At 38.8% G+C, this 16,285-nt stretch overlaps 1 protein-coding gene across 2 annotated transcripts in view; it reads left to right on the forward strand.

Annotated features, from left to right (window-relative positions):
* The first annotated feature begins 1,046 nt into the window (after positions 1 to 1,046).
* The window catches only part of LOC127222298 (fatty acid desaturase 2-like protein FADS2B), a 35,561-nt gene continuing 20,322 nt past the window's right edge, over positions 1,047 to 16,285 (forward strand). Inside the window, exons 1-3 of one of the 2 annotated variants that reach the window (XM_051184307.1) lie at positions 1,047 to 1,456; positions 10,556 to 10,666; positions 16,033 to 16,230. In XM_051184307.1, coding sequence (XP_051040264.1) covers positions 1,136 to 1,456; positions 10,556 to 10,666; positions 16,033 to 16,230 — 630 coding nt within the window. In that variant the 5' untranslated portion in view covers positions 1,047 to 1,135. The remainder of the gene's footprint in view (positions 1,457 to 10,555; positions 10,667 to 16,032; positions 16,231 to 16,285) is intronic. The other variant, XM_051184308.1, reaches the window with a different exon arrangement.

Below are 16,285 nucleotides of genomic sequence, written 5' to 3' on the forward strand. Positions count from 1 at the left end.
CACACCTTAGTACAATAAACCTCTTTTGTAAAAATTTTGAATTGGGTTGAAGATTCAGTTCTGTTTCCCGAATGTGAGCTTTTGCTATATTTCTTTTCTCAAAATTCAGAAGCTTCTCACCATCACTTGGGAATCTCCTCTTCTGCCTTGTTTCCAAACCATCTCATTCAGTTGCTGCAAATCTAGAACCCAGATGTGGGCAGAGAGGAAAAGACATGGAGTAAGAGGTGGACACATCTGGCTTCTTTCAGTTTACTTTTAATGAGGTGGCTGTGGTATGGTGATATTAACTGGACTCTGTGCCTTTTGTTTTCTAAGCTGGAAAATGGGGCACTAACAAGCCTCACCGGAAAGACGTGGATGAGAAGATTAAGAGATGAAACAGGTGACACGGACTCTAAATCACCATGTGTCACTCATGTGGCCTTTAGAAGTATTTGCAGATTCAAAAAGATTTTAAGGGGAGTGAAGTGAAGTGGAGGAGTCATTTACATCCTTTATTTACCCCCCCCCCTTTGAAAAGAAAAAATGACATTAAAAAAGAAGAGGAGGGGTGGTTTAAATGAATTTGAAAGCCCTTAGGTGAGATAACAGCTGTCCAAAGAACATTTACCTAATCCAAGCAACAATTCCAGTCATCCAGGAAATTCTGAAAGCTTTTGTTCACATGTTGAATTTACAAATCTAAAGGTCGGTATTTGGAGGTATACCAGAGAACAGGTAAACCCAACCCACGATGATGTCACTGAAAGATCAGAGATCAGATCTTAGCCCCTCCTCCCACTAGGTGGGGCCTCTAATCCATCCAGCCTGCGATTGGTTCGAGCTCTGTACTCTGGGACATTAAATGATGAAGGAGGATGCTGCTAAGAGAACAGCCAGCAGGAGAGAGGTGACTAGAGAAATGTGAGCTAGATGTCCTAGGCGCAGAAAAGATTAACTACAGACAGAAACAGCTCCAGGCTGGGCAGGTGCTCACTGTCAGGCACTGAAAAGACAATTTAGGCAAGGGGCTTTCTGTGTAGGCATCAGGACTTCAGAAGAATGTAAGAGGAGGAAAGGCGTCATTTTACGGCCCAATTATAGAACTAGGAAATTCAGGAGTCAACCTAGATAGCCTCGGGGATTCAGGACAATGAAGTTGGAGGAAAAGCTTGAGCACAGTGAGAGCCTTGTTGGAAGGAGTCAGACATGTCTACATGACACGCTCCAGGCAAATGGGAAACCTAGAGCAAATGGGAAAGCAGAGGTCTATGAAAAACAGGAGGCAAATGGCAAGAGCGACAGGCTCAGGAAATGTCTCAACCTGTACACCTGGCAGGAGATCCAGAAACACAATACGGAGGCCGACCAGTGGCTGGTGATTGATCGCAAGGTTTATAATGTAACTGACTGGGCAAGCAAACATCCAGGGGGGCATCGGGTCCTCAACCACTATGCTGGGGAAGATGCCACGGTAAGAACATCCATGTGTCCCCCATCTTTCTCTCTGTCACTCTCTGTCTCTCTCTCCCTTCCCCTCTTTCGCTCCTCCTCCCCCACCCCTCCTCCTCCCCTCGCCCTCCTCTCCTTTTGCTCTCCTGCTCCTTCTCCCTTCAGCTGAGTAGCTGAGATCTTGGTTCTCATCTCCAACACACTGAAGTATGTGCCTGGACTCCACGGTCACTATATTCTCTTAAACCAATTTTTCAGGATTCCTTTCTAAAAGAATCTGAAAGCAAACTGGGGTTTCGGGGTCTAGCTGTTGCACAATGTGGGGTATATACAAATGTTGTGGTGGAGATTGTGTTTTAGCATTCTGGATTTTTGTTCTCCTCCCACTTCGGTGTTTTCTTTTTGCTTCTTCTTGAAGTAGAATAACTGTCTTATAAACAACAGGCTATAGAAACGATGAGTAAAATCTGGAGGAAGGCATGTCATTGTTGATTTAAACGGGAATTTAAATAAGCAATCATAGGCATCAAACATTTTTAATAACACTGAAAGCCAAAAACTGCATGGACTTGGAGAGTTTACAGTTCTCTTTTGCATAGCGTAGCTCAAGCAGTTTGACAAGAGTGATGATGCAATTCCCACTTGCAGATGCATTCAAATGCACCACCTTAGGTACTCTTGCCAGGGGTGTGCACATATTCCCACATCACTGATGATGTACTTGATACTCAGAGGTAAGCCATGTGCACAGCAGGTATTAATAGTGACAATGCTAAGCTTCAAGTTGCTTTGTTTTGACCATAAAGTCCTGTATATCTGGTTCCTTTAAAATATGAAAATAAAAGTTAGAGCCAGCAAATAGCTCAGCAGATAAAGAGACTTTCCACCAAGTTGGACAATCTGGTTGATTCAATCTCCAGGATCCTAGTAGAAAGTAAGAACCAACTTCTCCTGCAAGTTGTTTTCTGACCTCCACATGGATGAGTTCACATACACACTCACACTACATAAGTAATGCTAATAAGAAAATACTTTAAATTTCATTCAATGTTTGATAAGGAAGTCTGCTGGATTCTTTCAGTGCATTCAATGATCTTTTTAATATGGGTGTGGCGGTGCATATACTGGAGGCAGAGGCAGGCATATCTCTGTGAGTTCAAGGTCAATGAGGTCTAAACAAGTAGTTCCAAGCCAGCCAAAACAACTTAGTAAGATCCTATTTTTAAAAATCCCTTTTGTAAATACTTTTTGTATGATTTTCTGTCACAGTACACATAAGCAAAGAGTTGGAACCCCTAATAAGCTCAAGGTCAGGCAATCAGTACATGGCAAAAGAGGAATTATTCTGAGACTTGATATTTTTGCACTCATTCATTTCACACATAGTTAAAGAAGTTCCCCAACTGGTTTCTACACATAGGACTGAAGACATCTATCTGAAGATGGCATGTTCTAGAAATAGAACGTGGTAGATAACCTGATTTGTGAAGTTAGATTTTAATGCCATCAACATATTTCTCACCTTTTTCTGTCCAACTCTTGTCCTTGTATCATCTTATTGGCTTCATGTTCAGTCAGATGAACATATGTCCAGTCAGGCTCTGTCACAGCCACACTGTTTCAGTTCTGATAAGCTTTTTAAACAACGTTCAGTCTTTCCTTGAGAACAAGGGAGGCGGTATCTTAGGTGTCAGAAAAGCACACTCAGCAGAGATCTAGAGACCCAGTGGAGAAGAAGCAAAGGAGAACAGTATGCATGAGAATAAAAGAAGACAATTAACAAATTTCAAAAAAAAAACTAATAATATTAATAAATGAAAATAGAATAGCCACAGTTCCCTAGCTAGCCCAGCCCCTCATTTCTATAGTTCAGAGACAGTAAGCAACTTTGTTTGTAACAAGACCTCATGTGCCCCAAGCTGGCCTTTAACTCTTGACCTCCACCTCCCAAATGATGAAATTAGAGGCATACACAATCATGATTGACTTGGGTCAGGGTTTTCTAGCTTAAATCAAAGACGGTTCAAAGATGTATTGGCAAGGACTTTAGCTTTCAATCACACTGACAATTGCTAACAATCTCACTGAGTTTTAAGTAGCCTGGGCAATAGACTTGAAGTTTACTAATGATTTTTATTTCCCCAGAAACCAGGAAATGATCGCTTTTGCTTCCAACCCTAGCCAGTGAGAAGGACAGCTATATAATAGAAACTACTAGGCATGTCCAGGCCAACTTAGTATTGGGACAGATAAGGGAAGATAAGCTTGTACTTGATCAACCACATACTATAGGAAAATTAATCCAAAAGCATTCAAATAAAATGTTCTCCAAATAAAAGTCGCTCAAGAATGATAGGAGAGAGACAGGAAAAGCAGTACAATTCTAATTCTTCCTGGCTACTCAGAAGATGGAGAACACATACATTGGGTTGGATTGTATGAACTTAAGGAAATTGCTGAAATGTCCAGAGTTTCATCTCCTTGATGTACAAAACAGAAATAACATTGCCCACCTGTCTGGTCTATGGTAAATGGGATGAACGAATTCAAAGTATCTCGTGTAATGAAGACATTAACACTCAATGAAGTTTAGCATCCACATTCTCAAATGTGATTGTTACTTTCAGTTAATTTACCATCAGCATAGGAATTTTGATTATAATTTGTGCCTTTTAATTAGAAACAGAACACCAAGCCCAAAAACCCAAGGCCAAATGCTCACTTTAAAGCTTAGAAGGTATTAGCACAATTTTCCTGAATGACAACTGGGGACTGCAGGATAATCTCTACATTATAGATATTAGACCCATGGCTGCACTGGCACAGACAAGGCAACCTTCTCTTATTTACCTACAAATGCTTTTCTAGGCCTCCTAAAAGGTGGATAATAGTACCTAAGCAATGGCTACAGTACCGGGGAGGTCATTAAACCACTTGTTGATTTTTCTAAACCTTTGTTAGGAATGTGGCCTAATGTTTAAAACTATAGGTTTCAGAATAGAATAGGCTCAGTGGTCATTGGAAATCCACATTTATTAGAGATGTCCTGAGGAGACTGTTTAAGTTCTTCAAGTCTCAGTTTCTGATAAAAAGAGATAATACTACTTTAGTCTTGGTTTTATTATAAAAATCAGCGAGGGCCAAATAAAATGCCCCACTATGGTGCTCAGCAGAGATTAAATATTCATCAAATGACAGTGTTTGCATTTTATCAACACTTCATTCTTCTGAGATGGACTTTAATGGTCTCCACAGTAGTTTAATAAATCTATTAAACAAAATTGATGCATAAGTCTCTGCTATTGCATACATGAGATATCTGGTTATTTACCAGCTATATAATTTCAAGCTTAGGTAACAGGGCCAATTAGAAGAGTTTGGGGCTCAGGACTTTCTGTGCATGTGAGTTTATTGAGGAAAAGTCAGTAAATAGTAGTTTCAACAGGAAGAACTGGTTATGCCGAGGCTGCGGTGTTTGAAATAAAGAAAACACGTTCAGGTCGATCTATTCATCTCTCAACATCACACCACAGTAGAAGCAATGACAGGACTGGAGAGTTGGCTCAGTCAATAAAGTGCTTGCCATCCAAACATGAGCACTTGGGTTTGGATCTCCAGCACTCATTTACAATGCTGGACACTGAAACATGCATCTGTACTCCCAGAGCTGGAGAGGCAGAGATAGGAAGATTACTGAACATTGCTTCTGGCCAGCCAGCCTAGCTGAGTTAATGAGGTGCAGGCCAGCGAACAGCACTATCTAGGGAGACCCCATCTCCAAGGATAAGGTGAAAAGTGACTGAAGAAGACACCTGACTTCAACCTCCAGCCTTCACACACACACACACACACACACACACACACACACACACACACACACTCACAAGAAAGCACTATGCACACTCATAATATATACAGTCAAGTATTTTCTTATATAAGGAAGAGATGACAAAAGCTTACTGGAAATATGGCAGAGTCCTTTTCAACTATTTGGAGGGCTCCTAGGGAAAAAGGGCACCAGGTATACAACTGCAAAAGGAAGAAGCCAAGTGGGTTGGGATAAGCTGAGCTGACTGAGGCAAAGCTAGGGCAAAGGGAAGAAAGGGTGTAAGCAGACAGATTGTACCCATGTGACTAGTCATGAATAAGTACCCAAGCAACATGGGCATCCACTTCCTCTACTTAGCATAACACCTGCCAAAAGTTCAGGCTTGATTGATGTCTGAGAAAGGCAGACAGAAGAGAGTTCATGCTCTATGACAGCTAAGAGAAAGGGGCATATGTGATCTCACCCTTCCTGAGTATCCCTAGGCTCTCTCCCCATAACACAGCCTATTTACAATTCATCTTCCATTTGGATACCTGGCTTGTGCAAGCCACAGCTTGGGAGCACACAAGTTCTGAAAAGGAAGCAGAAGAGGAAAAAGGGAATTACCCAAAGGAATGCAAGCTTGATATTTGTGTTCATTTTTACAAAGCAAGAACTCGTGTAACTCATGTATCCCTGGCTGCCTGGAATTCGTTAGTTAGTCAACAATAACCTCTGGCCTCCACTTCCCAAGTGCCGGGTTTGCTTATAAATCTGTGAGCTATGTGGGAAATGAAACATTCAACTGGTGTTTTATGAGTTTAAGTCTGTCTCTTAACCAACATTTTTTGGGGGAAATTTCAATCCTTATCAGACAAACTGCTAGGTTTTAGATGTTTGTCCCAATTTGAGACATAACACTAACTGTAAATAACAATAAATAATTTATTGATATCTGATTGCAAAGATTAAATTCTGATTTACCAGTTAGGTCCTACATAGATTGTATAACACCTGAGTAAATATGACCACAGGGGGAGGAGCAGGTGATTTGTGTGTATTTACATAAAGACTGAAGCTTGAGAGGGAGTCTAGTCAAAGGCACCAAGCCTGATCCTGCAAGGTAAAGGAGAAAATATTGACTCACAAATGTCCTGTGGCTTTCACATATGTACCATCATACACGTGTGCATACATATACACACAAACAACAACAATAATGGCAAATGTGTTACTTAAAATTTAAGTAGCATTCCTAACATGAAGCTGCCCACCCCTCTGCTGCCCTCCATTGTCCATGCTAGAAGTTAGGAAACTGTCTTTGGGTGGCTGCGCTTCCTTAGACAACAGGTTTGGCAAATTGCAAGCGACCTTCCCATCTTAGCCTGGTAGCTTTATGCAGGTTACAATCTATACAATAGTATTTAAACTAAAATATCAGAATTTTGGCTGAGGCTTTCTGATTTTACATACTTTTACTATTCTCTTTTCCATGGGCAATTCTATTGCTTTTGTAACAAAGCAATAAACAGTCACAGACCAGGAAAGAATGGCCATCATAAAGTAATATTCAATATTCACATCTTGTTGATATGATTTTTGGAAATAATCAGTTTCAGAATGAGCTGGAATATTATGCAATTCATAGTGATCTTGAAAAACAAAGTGATGACTGAGAAGGAAGTAAAATAGAGTATAAGGAAAATGGGAGCAGCATGTTATTCACGCTTCAATCATCCCAACTCCTCACACAGAACTGTGCTACCTACCTGTTTCTCATCTTTCCCTTACTCATCAGGGGTGTATTCACTACATGGTTTATTTCAGGCACACTGGTAGATGTTACGTCTGCATTGATCGAGGCATCGTACATAGTCTCAGTTTGCAAAACTCACCAAGTAAACAGCAAGTATATAGTTTCACTACAGTATAAAGAAAAGCTTTAGAGTCAATGAGATGGCTCCATGGGTAAAGAAGATTGCTATCCACTCTGATGTCATGAGTTTGATCCCTGTGATGAATCAAGTAGTGCCCCCCCACAAAAAATAATTAAATATGTATTTTCTTTAAAAATTGACCAAACTGTTATGAACTTGCAGGGTACTCATGAATAACTTTCCTGCATGTTCAAGGGGTAACAATGTCTAATAACAGTATACAATTAAAGAAAGACCTTTGTGTGAAGAAAAACAGAAGAAGGAAGTGAAGGGAAGAGTATAAAATCTGTAAACCTTCTAATTTATGTGATCTAAGGCTCCAATCAAGAAAATTGTCTATGAAGAGTCAGCCTGAGGAGGCAGGTTGGAGTTAGAGGCAAATGCTACATGAGGCTAACACTTAGAATACTGTCACCATCTGTCAAGAAGATACAGACTGATTTTAGTATCATCACAAAGTGATCTAGCAGCACATCTTTCAGGGAAAGGGTTATAGATGTTGAAGGCTGGGGTGTATCTTTAGGGTGTTATTGCTATATTTAGCCCCAAATTCAGACATTAGCTCTGATTCTCCATATGGTCTGTGGGGGAAAGACTTCTATCCCATATTCCTAAAAAGCTTGATGTCTGTCTGTGCATTAGAAGCAATAAATCCTCACAGGAATAAGCTGGTAGCTGTGAGCTGGTGTACTCCTTGTACATAGGGTGAATTGTGTAAATACTGGCACTTTCCCCTTCTCCCTTCATTTTACTCCACCTCCTTCAGCGAGAACATACTTGTCCAAGAATGTGGGTAACAGAACCTGTTTTTGCCAGCTTCCAAGTAGGATTTCACAACTTAGTACATGGATTCTATTAGAAAAGCATTGAGTATTTTAAGACTAAAAAAAAAAAAAAAAAAAAAAAAAAAAAAAAACTTATTTGTTGTACTTCCTCAACAATACAATGAAAAGGGCTCTGCAAATCAGCATGCTTACTGTTCTATAAAACTCTGTGGCTCCTCAGTATCTGTCCTCAGAGTGAAGACTTTCGATCATCTTGGGTTCAAAAGTAATAAGGGACTCAGAAAAGTAGATTGTCAACATGGGTTAAAATTGTGCTAGGTTATATTCTTATAATGTGTGCTACTTGTTCTGAAATTGTATTATATTCTTCTGGGCTCTGAAAATTGACCCACCAATATGCTTTCCCATTCTAACCTGCTCAGAAACAGCTGACTGACAATTTAATCACACAGATCATCATGAAATAGATAAACTACTCCCTTCATCACTGAGTATTTCTTTGCCTGGTTCAGAGAACTAAACTTTGGTATTGTCACAGAATGTGAAAAATGTTTTAAATGTTTCTAAACAATGTAGCTCACTGTTGTCCAAAGGTTTTGTGAAAGGTGTGCACAATAAAGTAGACATAAAGCCTGGAAGAATTCTAGCCTTCCATCTATGTACCTTTTGGTGAAGTCAATCCACAAAGTTGACATTGCATACTTCTAATTACCATATTCTTCATATATGCTTCTCCTCAGAGATAGGCTTATGCAAAGTTCCATAGTATTGGAGATCTAGAATTCAATAAGTTCACTTGTATAATCAAACCCACTCCATATTGGTTGTTAGAGTATATTAATAAAAACATGAATTGCTACATTAAAGAGAAGATAGTGAGTTCCTATCACTGGTAGAACATATATATAATAAAGATGATTAAGAAGTACTGTAAAGTGGGATCTGCCTGGAAAAAGAAATGGCTCTGTGGTTAAGAGTAAATGTTGCTATGGTAGAACTCAGTTCTAAGCACCCATATCCAGAAGCTTACAATAACCTATAACTCTAGCTCCAGGAGAGCTGATACCCTTTGCAGCCACTCACAATTATGTACATAGACCCAGACATATCTATACATATAATTGATAATAAGATAAATTTTCTTTTAAAAGTACTATATAAGCCATGCAGTGGTGACACATGCTTTTAATCCCAGCACTCTGCAGGCAGAGGCAGGAGGATCTCTGTGAGTTTGAGGCCAGTCTGGTCTACAGAGTGAGTTCCAGGACAGCCAAAGAAATCCTATATTGAAAAACAGGCCTTTTGGAGCCCATTCCCTATGGAATTCCCTTGCTCTGCCTAGATACAGTGGGAGGGCCTTAGTCCTGCCTCTATGGATATTGTTGACTCCCTATGGGAGGCCTCATCCTCTCTGTGGAGTGAGTGGGGGATGGGGTGGTGAAAAGGTTAGGGGAGTGAGAGGAGAATAGAGGTGGGGGGGGGGACCTGGGATTGGTATGTAAAATTAAAAAAGAAAGAAAGAAAAACAACAACAAAAGTAGTGTATAGCTAGTAAATGCCAACCAGCATCCTAATTAATTCATTCCCACTTCGAAACAACTTACAAATTGAGTGGCAACTATCACTACCATTCAGGGAAGGCAATATAAAAATACATGCAAGGTGACGAAGGATAAGGTCCACAGCTGCACAGCCTGTAAACAGCAAAACCAGAACTGGGTTGTAGGAAGATCAGCTCTTTGCTCCCTGTCCTGTGCAACAGCCTCTGCTCCAGAGTACCTATATCCCATCCATATATTCAAGGTGTAACTTTGGCTATATTTATTTAGTTTTAATCACTACAACCTCAATGCCATAATATCAAGCAGCTAATCATCTCCATCCTGTAAAAAACATCCCCCCAAAAGAAACCATAAAAATACTTGGGAGGAAAAAGTCTTTTACTTCCAGACATTTACAGAATATCAGAACTCTAATGTGGAATTACTACTTAGCAACATTATTTCTATGGAGTGATGAGAGTCTTCAATGCTGATTACACATGAGAGTATGATATTTAAGGCAGTCCAGGGCTCAAGGACTATGCTCCCCCAATCATTTGTGTCTTTATTTTAGGATGTTGTTATCAAATTTAATCTATTGTTGTCTGGAATAACTAATCAAAGAGGCCTCATTCTTCTAAGCCTTAGTCAAGAGCCAAAAGAGGACCCTCAATAGAAAATGTAATTTGTATGGACAATCTTGTTTACTGCATGCCTTAGTTTAAGAAACTTTCACATGAAACCTGATACTGAACTTCAAAGACGCACCAAAGCTCATTAACTCAAGCAAAGTTTCCTTCCAAGGCTTAAAAAAAGAAGCAGTGATTTAATCAATATTCTAAGAATTGCCTGTCCCTAGACAGTGCCTGCTCTGAGTGGATCCCCAGCCTTGTAGAAGAGTCTCAAGGATAAAGTTGATGAGACAGCTTAGAATGCTCTGTGTCAGGGTCTATGCTGTTGCCAGTTTGGGCCCTGGCTGAGCAAGAAAGTAACAGATCTGATGATAAACACATCTCTTGCAAACTTCTAACAAGTATCTCTGCTTTCCAGGATGCCTTCCAGGCCATGCACCTGGATCTCAGCATTGTGCAGCTGTACCTCAAGCCACTGCTCATTGGAGAACTTTCTCCAGAAGAACCCAGCCAGGAGAAAAACAAAAATGTAAGTACAGGATCCAAGGGCATATAAGGATGGGGATAAGGTATATTTTGAGGCCAAGTTATTGTATCCTGTGGGAATATGAGTCCATAGTAAAGTATAGTAGCTCCTTATTATCTTCAGGGTGCACATCCTGTTTTTCCTCAAGTGAAGGCCTGAGAATTGGATAATAAGAGCAGTATCTACAAGCAATGTGAAGTTAGGAGAGTAGTGGTGACCACCAGGATGTCTGCAAAGTAAGTGGACAGAAGGTAGTGTGTACACGATAGATACAATAGATAAAGTAGCAATTCTGGTTAAAGACAGACTGGAGCAGAGAAGCAGAATATTCCGTAATTATGCTCAGAACAATGCACAACTTGCAAATTCTGGAATCTTCTTTTTAACATATTTCGATTAAAGATAACTAAAAGTAAGTGAAACCACAGGAAAGTAAGAGGACACTATTCTTTTTCCTCCCTTTTATTGAAGTTATATTCTTTTCTCATATACTATTTCCTGGTTATAATTTCTCCCTCCCTTTACTCCTCCCAGTTCCTTTCCCACTTACCTTTCCATCAGGATCTACTCCTTTTCTGTCTCTCTCATTAGAGAAAAACAGCCTTCTTTTTTTTTTTTTTTCAGACAAAAAGAATGTCCTTCCTGTCAGTTTTCAGAGAACAATCTATTATTGCCTTTGTAAAGGCCTGAATTATTTGGGGATCCCCATTGGACCCCATTTATCAAAGACTCAATTAGATGTAACCTAATCCTGGTACTGGAAACTTCATTTGATGAGAAGAGATGATCAGTTGTGATTGTCTCCCCCATTATTTGACAACTTCATTTGTATCATCTTCATATATGGTTATTTTTTAGTAAGTTTCTATTGTATTAGTTTTCCATACTACCCTTCAAATGTCCCTTAACTCTAGCTGTCTCTCCTCATATTTCCTCCCTCATCTCCATTTCCCCTCCCCTAGTGATCTTCCCAATCCAGCCCCTCACCCATTGATCCATCATTATCTATTCTACTTGCCTTTCCTAACAAGATCTATATGTTGCCTCTAATCCCTTACTCCATATTCACCCTCTGTGGTTTTATGGATTGTAGGTTTAATTATCATTGACTATTGTCTATACATAAATGAATACATACTATATTTATCTTTCTGTGTCTGGGTTAACTCACTCAAGATGAGTTTTTCTAGTTCTATTTAATTTCTGCAAATTTCATTATGCTATTTTTTAATAGCTTAGTGATACTCAAATATGTAAATGTACCACATTTTTTTCTATTCAAAGACATCTAGGATGTTTCCAAATTCTTACTAATATGAATAGAGCAGCAGTGAGCATGGTTGAACAGGTGCCTCTATAGTAGAAAAAGGCATTTTGGGGGTATATGCCGCCAAGAGTGATATAGCTAGATGTTGAGATGGGTGACCCTCATCTTCCTGAAGAACCACCAAACTGATTTCCACAGTAGCTGTATGAGTTTGCACTTCCACCAGCAATAGAGGAGTGTTTCTTTTACTCCACATGTTCTCCAGCATGAGCTATTACTTGTTTTGTTGATCTCTAAATAAGTAGATTCTGCATATTTCAAATATATTTTCCTAGGAGGAGTTTTTTTATAATTTCAAATATGAGTATAATGAAATATGATCATATTTTATGCTCAGAACAAAGTTTAATGTCTATATAAGTTCTGAGTCTCTAAGCATTTAATTCATGCCAGGCAACTTAGACATTGTTTTATTTCTGTGGCTGCTTTTATTCATTAAAGCCTATCTAAGCTAAGTTGCATGGGAACAGGCTATTTAATTTATATTCTTCTATCCTCTAGCCTGCCTACATAGGATCAGACATGTAGCAAGACCTCTACAACTAATTGTTAAGTGAAAGATGTAAATAAATCTTAACCACGGCCCTCTTTATGTTTAGAGAAATTATCATTCACGAAGAATAAATTGCTTTCTGAAGACATCTACTTTATCAAAAAAACTGGGCTTCAAAATTACTTCTATCTTAATTGTTCCCCAAGATAGGCATTATTCTTTCTTTACTAGTTTGACTGTTTTAAATACTGTCTTCTAATAGTACTATATGGTTAAAACTTTGCTTGGATGAGTTTGCATAAAGTGTAAAGGTATTTTACTTAATAGCAAACAATTCACTTGTTTGGAATTTATTTTTATAGAAACTTAAATGTGTCTGATAATAACTAGAAATCATCTGTACAGAGTACTGACCTATGTAGCACTATGAAATAAGCAGAGTAAAAGCTTTATTCTCTTTAAAAATGAAGACATGGACTCAGGAAACAAGACTATTTTGAGGGAATGAAGTTGTTTCAAATCTGTAATACTCGGGTTCACATTGTACGCATGCATACACAGCCATGCATCAAATGGCATAGCTCTATCTAGAAGATAAGACTCTGAGGGTGGACAACATGAGTCTTACCCTAACCTTGTTCATCTCAAACCCATTTAGTGCAGTTTCCTAACTTCTCTGTGACCCAGTGTTTTTCCATGTAAGATGGTGTATAAAACATAGTAAAAGCTCTGCAATAAAGATATTATCATTATCGTGAACACAGTGGTGGTAGCAGAGTTTACAAACCTCCAAACATGTCCCTACTACTTGTAGCAGATAACCTCTGGTTTAAAAGTAATAGCAAAATTTGTTATTCCTAAAGAGTTTCCAAAAGGCAAAGCAAACTCAACTAACTTCTGAGGGCTGAGAAATGATCATTAAGGTTGACATCTGTGTAGCTGCTTGGCTACTACTATAGAAAACTGGTAAAACGGAGTGTCAGGACATGTGAGCTTAAGTACAGTGTCTTGCACTGGCTTATTAATTATTTTGAGGCTGTTGCTCTTCTGAATTTCACTGACCTTCTACTGTGTATAATTGTACTGGAAAAGAAAAGTCCAGGAGAAACCCGAGAGACAAATTGAAGCAAAAGCTAATTAAAACTGCCAATGCTTCCAGAATTCCAAATTTGATGGTAGTTGTAATTCTTCTTATCTGTCTATACATCTACCCAAAGTGAGGCCCTTCATTTCTAGATGAAAATCTCTCATTACTGAAATGTATACGTAGTTTATGTCACTGAAAACAACACACAGTAGGTCCCCTTTAGCCAAGGTTTACTTTCTATAGTTTTGGTGATCTATCATCAACCAAAATCCTAAAACATTCCTTAGAAAATTGTAGAAAAATCCAATATGTTCATCTTCAACTATTCTGAGTAATATGATGACATTTTTAGCATCCCCCTTTATTCTTTCTAGGATATGAATCATCTCTTTATCCAGGGAATTCAAAGTGTATAATTACCTACCCATTTATCTTTCCAGCCATCCTAACTATGAGATGGGACTGTCTTTTGTCTCAAACACTGATTATTTTAGTGTGTTTTCTCTGTGAGTAAAGGAATCTACTGTGTAGTCTTTTACAAACTTAGAATTCTTTAAGAACCCCCTTCTTCCATATTCTTCAAAATCCTCTCTCCTCTCCCCCTCCCCACAGTCCAGATCTTCCTCTTTCTCCTTTATAACAACAAAAACAAAAACCCAAACAAATAAAAACAAAAACAAAACAAAACCAAAAAACCCTCTGACCCAGGCATTGGTAGTGCATACCTCTAATCCCAGCATTTGGGAGGCAGACACAGGAGAATTCCTGTGAATTTGAAGCCAGCCTGGTCTACAGAGAGAGTTTCAGGACGTGTTCCAAAGTAATACAGAGAAACCCTGTCTTGAAAAACCAAGAGGGGGGGGGGAAGATTTTTAATATGCAGTTTCGTGGCTCGTGGCATGACAGCTCCTTCCTAGGGATGAATGTGTTTACTTCTAACTTTAATAAGAAATGGTCATGCAGGTATGAATGCTTGAGCACATAAGGAAACTTGGGTCAACTCTGAACCTTCTTAAGAAGAATTAGGGGCAAGACCTCACTCACAAATTTCCACATACTAAATGCCAAACTCGTCAGAAGCACAAATCTATTGATTGGAAAGTTGTCCCTAAGAGTAAAGATGTATGATGTATATGAAATGTTAAGTGAACATCATTTCTCCTATGTTTAACTCTGATGAATTTCATTGAAATTTCCATAAATAAATGTAAATATTATTATGTTTTTCCTATGCTTCTCACTATATTATCCAATAATAAAGCTAAGGTTTTCGGCAAATATGTAGATAATATAGTTTAAAATGTCTTCAATAGCCTGCAAGATAATGCAGCAGGTAAGGAGTTTCCTGCACAAACTTGACAACCTGATTTTGATCCTCAGAACCAGCATAAAAGAGCAGGAAAGAACCAGGTCTGCAATGCCTGTCCTCTGATCTCCACACACATATGACATATGTGTCACCCCCAATACACACAGACTAACACACACACACTAATAATAATAATAATAATAATAAATATTTTTAAGTTATACCAATGAATTTTGAAATGAGACATCTGTGGTTGGAATTATTTTTACAGCTCTCCCCTTTCCACTCTGGTACTCCTTTTATAAATCTCAAAAACCCTGCTACTTTCTCTTTCCCTGCGACTTTTCTCTTGCCCCAGTCACACACTCGACTGCTCTGACTTCCAAACTCTTATACTCATTAACCTAAATGATGATTCTGCTCAACATCCAGTACAATGTAGCAAGCTTTCAAACTGATCATAGTATCCTATACTCAAACATACACATGCACATATGCATAATACACACGTGTAGAGCGTGCTAACCAGCAAACACACATTGATGCTGACAGTCTTGTTCGTAGGATATCCACTGAGAATGTCTCTGAAAGTTTATCCCTCAAGCTAATCTACCCAGAACACATTGTTCTATATTTATCTTCATCTGTAAATGATTCATTTGTGTTCAGTAAAGAACCGATGACTGAAAAAACACTTGCACACTATAGCAGTAACTGTGGTTAATACATATCCTCATGTGCAACAAGTTCTCCCAAATGTAAACGGAGTTCAACTCAGTCAGCACTTGAAATAATAGTGGTGGTTTCCAAAATAACTGTTGGGTTTCTTTATACGTACCCAAACTGCCCCCACTTTGCCTTTCCCCAGCCCAGAAAACAGTTGCATTTACTTGTCTTCCCTAACATCTGGGGAAATATTTGCACAACTTATTTTTTCTTACCCATTTTTTTTTTAAAAAAAAAATAAGACATCATCACCACTTTTTCAAGTATTTCATTTGTAAGTTTCATAACCATTGAGTTTAAATTCCAAACAAATACATTCATATTAATAAAGCAATTTATTACTAACTTAGTAGCTAACTACTTGCATTCATTTGTCTTCCCAGTCCCCTGAAGGAACTAATCCCAAACTTTGATATTCATTTCACAGTCACAGTTGGTGAAAGATTTCCGTGAATTGCGCAAGACATTAGAGACCATGGATATGTTCAGTGCCAACCTGGGGTTCTTCTTTCTCCACCTTGCCCAGATCTTGATTTTGGAAGTTTTAGCATGGCTAATAGTACGTCATTTCGGCAGTGGCTGGACTATTACCATACTCGTTTCTTTTCTCCTTACAGTTTCTCAGGTAAGCAGGTATTCTAAGCTTAGGTAGTGGCCTCAGCAAAAGACTTGGGTTTTTT

This window comes from Phodopus roborovskii, unplaced genomic scaffold (assembly GCF_943737965.1).
Source record: "Phodopus roborovskii unplaced genomic scaffold, PHOROB, whole genome shotgun sequence".
NCBI lineage: Eukaryota > Metazoa > Chordata > Mammalia > Rodentia > Cricetidae > Phodopus > Phodopus roborovskii.